Below are 6,372 nucleotides of genomic sequence, written 5' to 3' on the forward strand. Positions count from 1 at the left end.
ACAATAATTGTATGCATATGTTGGTATATTTATGAAAAAAACACAGGACAATATATTGCAAATGATACATACGATACCTATACTTATCAACATTTGTATTTAATATTATCTGAAAATAGTATATGCAGTGAGCTGTGTTACCTAAGGTGGAAAAATATATGGAGGCCCATTAATGAGTTTTACATATTCACAAGTCTCACTGAATACCCTCTGCCATCATGAAAATCCAGAAATTTCCTTATTTAAGAAGGAAAATCCACCAGAGGGTGCTGTAGACTATTGAATTACAGTTGTTTTTTCCAGTTATATAAGCTCAGAACAGACAAATACATTTACAAAATTGTGCAAGAGAAAAACATAATAATTGCTGTAGTATGGACTTACTATAGGGAGTGAGGCCCCCATTGTAGCTGCTCATTTGCCAGGTTCATATTCACATTGGTATAAAGATGCATTTTGCATTACTTCACATCCCCTCTAATGTTTAGTTATATTCTCTGTAAGCCTGTAGTAGGATGTACTAAAGGGGGATAAACATAACAACATAGTGGGGAATTAACAAAGCTTCCTTCTCTATTATAATGGAACTATCTGCTAAGTACGCCTATAGTAGGATGTGCTAAAGCAGGATGAACATAAGAACATATATCTCATTACAAACATGTTAGAACTGTCAAACATTCTTGGATATAACAGAGGATCCTTACTGAGATTTTACAGTGGGGTCCTGTAATTTTAGTTGCACCTATAGGGCTGTGTATTTCATTTTGTCAATTTAAAACTTGCCATACATGTATTTTTGAATAGAATAAACATTACTGATTATAGTATCAGGATTTTGCATTGGTCATGTAGATGTTTTCACTAATATAATTCATCCTATTCTCATTAGTATCTTATGTATTCTTCACAAGGATATAGTAATAGGTTTATCAAGCATTAAAATAGGCCTAACTGAAAGCTGCAGTAGTAGACCATTTGTTATACGGTATATGTGCAGTTGTCTCAGCCTGGAAAACCAGTGGGCATTTCCTCCAGTATGATGTTCTCTTATATTAGAGAATTCTCTCATATATGTATATGTCTCTGCTTTTCTTTTGGAACAGACCAACTATAGCACAACAGCTTATGTTCAGTCATTCTACACACGGCATCAATAAAGATGCTTTAATGTTTGTGTCATTGTTTGTAGAATCTATGCATTCTATCCTGAGGTTTGTCTTCTACTAGGTATACGCTAAATGTGTTATGCGATCTTGGAGAAGGTGAAAAGATTGATGACAGAACTATTATTATTAGAGAATTCTCTCATATATGTATATGTCTCTGCTTTTCTTTTGGAACAGACCAACTATAGCACAACAGCTTATGTTCAGTCATTCTACACACGGCATCAATAAAGATGCTTTAATGTTTGTGTCATTGTTTGTAGAATCTATGCATTCTATCCTGAGGTTTGTCTTCTACTAGGTATACGCTAAATGTGTTATGCGATCTTGGAGAAGGTGAAAAGATTGATGACAGAACTATTATCAATTGGGTGAATCAAACTCTCAAAGATGCTAACAAGGATACCTTAATCACCAGCTTCAAGGTAATAAATGCAACAAAGGCTATTTTATATTTGAATTGTATTGCTTAAAGGGAATGTCAAGTCTTTTTAATTTGTTTTAGTTAAACATTAACTAAATCATCTTGATTTAAATAATCTCAACAGTATATTTTATTAGGCTTGTGGTGATATACAGGTACACAGGTACACTGGAGCGGCCATATTTACTGCTGACATAGGTTCTGCTTGCTGCTTTGCAGTGCTACATAATAATTTTGCTCTGTTGCTGCTTAACACAGTGTGAGTTTTTAAGTACAATGATTTATATTTATTCCCTATGGGGCTATTACCTTATCTCACTGATTTTCTAAAGAGAGACGGGAAAATTGCAAGTGAGCCACTGAGAACTCCCTACAGTAACTAATTAATGAATCTCTTAATTTAAGACAATAGGAAAAATATGGAAGACCGAATTTGTAATTCACATGAAAGGTTTTTTTAAGCTAAACCATTCAGTAATAGTGCAAACTGTGCACTCACTGTAAATATATTATACATCCCTTCCTATAAATCTACTGTAATACTTTTAATGTTTGAAATGTACTTTATATACTAAGCCTTTTAGTAGTTTTTAGTACTTACCTATCTAAAGCTGGATCTAAAGCTGGCCATACACTATCCAGCTGGGACTGTGTGTTGACACCCACAGGTAACACATAGCAACCAGCAGAAGCAAAATGCTCAGGCATGGGCAAAGGCACACATATGCAAAGGTTCCAGCGGTGCAGGGAATCATGGGACACGTAGTCCCCATGCAGTAGATCATTTGAATGTTCCATGATGTGAGCAATGCACATTCCTTGGCCGGAGGTTTAGGGTAGCACTGCGGGGACACTGGGAGCTATAGGGATCAAACCGTCAGTCTTTGCAGCAAAATAAGTATAACGGAACTGGGAATAAACCATAGTAATGTGCTGCTAAATGCAAAACTGCTTTTTATGCAAAGGATTTAATACCACTTTAAGTGCCATGTTTGTGGCAGTAAGTCATCTGAGGTTTAGTGAACAATATTCCCACTACAGAAGGATTCTCCCCTGGCCTGGCTAGTAAATATGTGCATAGTTCATACTGTATTAAACTTTTTCTTTTAGGATAAGTCCATTAGCACCAGCCTGCCTGTGCTTGATTTAATTGATGCCATTGAACCTAAAGCTGTCAATGCAGAAATGGTAAAAAGGAAGAATCTTTCAGAAGAGGACAAAATGAAAAATGCTAAGTAAGTTATTTATATTGAACAGTGTAAAAGTGTTTGTTTTTTTAGCAGTGTAGAGCAGTGAATACAAGAGCTCTCTGCCACCCTGTAAATGGACCCCCATGGGTTCCTGAGGTTTTTAGTAGTCTGCCTGATCGCTGCCCCACTTTAGTATTATGAAGTGGGCTGCACCTCAGACAGAATGAAAGAAACACAGATTAATCATTGACCTTTTTCTTTGAATAATGATGTTATAATCCTTTTTTATAGCATATTATCTGTCATCAAGCGCAATACAAATGTCCCCTACTAGTTGGAGATGTTTGCCTTGATTGAAGTAAACTGATTTTATTATTATTTATATCATCTTTTGGCAGGACAATACAGGTGTACAGCACTCTTTGCTCAGCATTCATTGCTTAGCTTTCATTCAAGTACCAGTAAACTGGGTTCTGACATGGGGGAGTTTATTAGTGAGTCAGAAAAAAAGGAGTCGTTGGAGATTGTGATGTCCCTACTCCTCCTATTGTATTTTTTATTGTATTAAATACATTAAAAATCTTACAGTGAGAATGGGAAGCTCATGTCATGGCTGCAGCAAGTTTGCAGACCTGGGAAGTAAGACTCAGAGATCTTACATCCGCAGCAACTGAAATATATGAGAAATGTTCAGGTAGTTTAACTCAAAACGGAAACATCATTTTTTGGGAGGTTGATTGTCACTCATCAGTTGTAGGTCAAGGATCATCATTTGTTACATACTTTTATTTTGATTATGGCTGAGGATTGCGTATAATGAGTAATGATAAGATGTTTGGCATTAATGTTTCACACTTTCCTATGATGCTGCCTCTTGTATCTTTTTGCAATAGCTAACATTAAAAATTATGACCTCTTACATTTTTTTTCATTTTCTGTTTAAAGGTATGCTGTTTCCATTGCCAGAAAAATCGGAGCCCGGATATATGCCCTGCCTGATGACCTAGTAGAGGTGAAACCAAAAATGGTGATGACAGTATTTGCTTGTCTTATGGGCAAGGGACTGAACAAGTTAAAATAACGGATACATTCTACTCCATGTATTGCCATTTGATAGGCAGAGAGCCTTAAGAGGAACAGAACTGTCCTTTTCATGAATGTCAAAGCTATGGTACATAAAATGTGTATGCAATTATGGAAATGGAATAGATTATTTCAGCCTTCTGAAAACATATGTAATATAGAATAATGCTGAATAATCTCTGTTTATTATACCATGATTGGTTGTAACCAGAATCTTACTACCTACACTTTTTTCACATGGAAATGATGAAGGCCCAGGCAATTGTCACATGACTTTACAGCTAGCTATCAAGATAATAATGACTCTGTACTCCATATTTTGTTTTTATAAATTGCACAATGGAAAAACCTCATGTATATCGCTTATGATGATAAAAACTGTTGAAGTGTCAGGCTTGTTGAATAAATGTACTGCAAGAATAACACAAGAGAGAAGGGTTCCGCTATACTGCAATAAAATGATGCTGGCGTGGTTTTCATATTCAGGAGGTTGAACAAAGCCAGCCTCTGGAAATATATCTAAAGCTTCACAAGGTCTCTTTTCTTGGTACAAAATCGATAAAAGTTGATTTTTAGTTCACAATATTTCATCCAGCTTTGGAATGCTAAAGTGGAATTGTTTATACGTGTCGAACACAAATGAAACTCAATGCCGAATTGGAAGGCTAGTGGTCCAAGTTAGCTCTACTGAGGGTTGTTCTTACCTGATTCATAATACATAAAACAACTTGAGAAGAGGTAATTGTTAAAAAACAAAAAACTTTGAATATTAGCAAGTATGTGAGTAATGCGGCTTAAAAAATGTTTACCCTGGTTATGATGCTAGTCCAGCTAATCCTTAAAACACACATTAATTAATACTGAGATGCAGCATTTAATGGGCTGTGCATACTTTAAAAAAAATATTCAAGTCTTAAATTCTATGTGGGGATTTGGGGTGCAAGGGTGTATGCCAGTTAAACTCTTCTACTTTCTTATTTGACTGCTACTGGAAATTTCTGGAAAGGACAGAAAGGTTTGCCCTGCTTCATGATCATGGATGAGTATAAAAGCATGGTATTAGCAATAAGTTGTTTAATTCTATTGGGAGGTTGAGTGGACAGATTGCCTGGTTAAGTTATGGGACCTTCCTCAGAAAGATATATGACTGCCTGGACTGACAATCTGTCATATCTGGCAGATACTGATGTACTTGAGAGCATTTTAGGGCTGACATGATTTTCTTGCTGGGAGGGCTCAGTCAACACTAAAATGCAGCTTAAAGATATTCTGAACATAGCCACTATGTCCCAAAAACCAGTGCCAGTTCATACGCAGTAATGTTCTGCTGGACCTGGAACAGCTGAACAGTGACTGCAGCCGAGTAGCCCAACCCCTACAGCTAGGGATGCACTGATACCGGTATTGATGCCGATTGTGAAAATGCCCCAATACAAAGCGTCAATACTGGCGCTGAAGCCAGCACTGTAAACAAGCACCCCGCTTCACAGGAAGGCTGCCGGGCCCTTGCTGGGGACCTTGGCTAAAAATCTCCTCCTCCTCCATGCTGCCCGCACCCGCAGAGACCAACTGGGACCCCGGGTGAGACCACACAGCCATCTGAGAGCCTCACAGTCCAGCATTAACCCTGCACAGCCACCTGAGAGCCGCACAGCCCACCATTACCCTACACAGCCCACCTAAGAGCCGCACAGCCCACCATAGTCCCCACACAGCCCATTTGAGAGCTGCACAGCCCACCTGAGAGCCCGCACAGCCACCTGAAAGGTTGCACAGCCCACCATAGACCCTGCACAGCCACCTGAGAGCCACACAGCACCCTGGTAACCCAGCCAGCCCACCATTAACGCTGCACCTGAGAGCCGCAAAGCCCACCATTAACTCCATACAGCCCACCATTAACCTCGCACAGCCCACCATAGAACCTGCACAGCCATCTGAGAGCCTGCACAAAAGCCATCATAGAACCTGCACAGCCACCTGAGAGTCCGTACAGCCCACCATAGACCCTGCATAGCCATCTGAGAGCCTGCACAACCCATCATAGAACCTGCACAGCCACCTGAGAGTCCGTACAGTCCCCCATAGACCCTGCATAGCCCACCTGAGAGTCCACACAGCCCACCAAAGTACCTGCACAGCCACCTGAGAGTCCACACAGGCCACTATATACCCCGCATAGCCCACCTGAGAGTCTGCACAACCCACCACAAAATCTGCGCAGCCCACCATAGCACCTGCACAGCCCACCATAGCACCTGCACAGCCACCTGAGAGCTCGGTTCACCCCTACATACAGCCCCTAAACTAAAGCTTATACCCTGCGTCTTAAACCCCTAAAGTTAAAGCCTGCAACATTTAAATACTCAATCCTTAAAATGTATGTCAAGCCAAAAGCTTTTTTCCAGTTTTGGGAAGAGTAGGGAAAGATTAGAACTCCTGCTGGGTTTTTACTGCCCTCAATTGTTTTGCCATAAAGAAAGAGAAAATAATATATATATATATA

General features: G+C 39.3%; 1 protein-coding gene across 1 annotated transcript in view; it reads left to right on the forward strand.

The window, feature by feature from the left end:
- The window catches only part of PLS1 (plastin 1), a 68,223-nt gene extending 64,083 nt beyond the window's left edge, over positions 1 to 4,140 (forward strand). The window contains exons 15-16 of the mRNA XM_018555621.1: positions 2,704 to 2,828; positions 3,729 to 4,140. Coding sequence (XP_018411123.1) covers positions 2,704 to 2,828; positions 3,729 to 3,864 — 261 coding nt within the window. The 3' untranslated portion in view covers positions 3,865 to 4,140. The remainder of the gene's footprint in view (positions 1 to 2,703; positions 2,829 to 3,728) is intronic.
- Positions 4,141 to 6,372: the final 2,232 nt, after the last annotated feature.

Source organism: Nanorana parkeri, unplaced genomic scaffold (assembly GCF_000935625.1).
Source record: "Nanorana parkeri isolate BGI_ZX_2015 unplaced genomic scaffold, ASM93562v1 scaffold205, whole genome shotgun sequence".
Taxonomy (NCBI): domain Eukaryota; kingdom Metazoa; phylum Chordata; class Amphibia; order Anura; family Dicroglossidae; genus Nanorana; species Nanorana parkeri.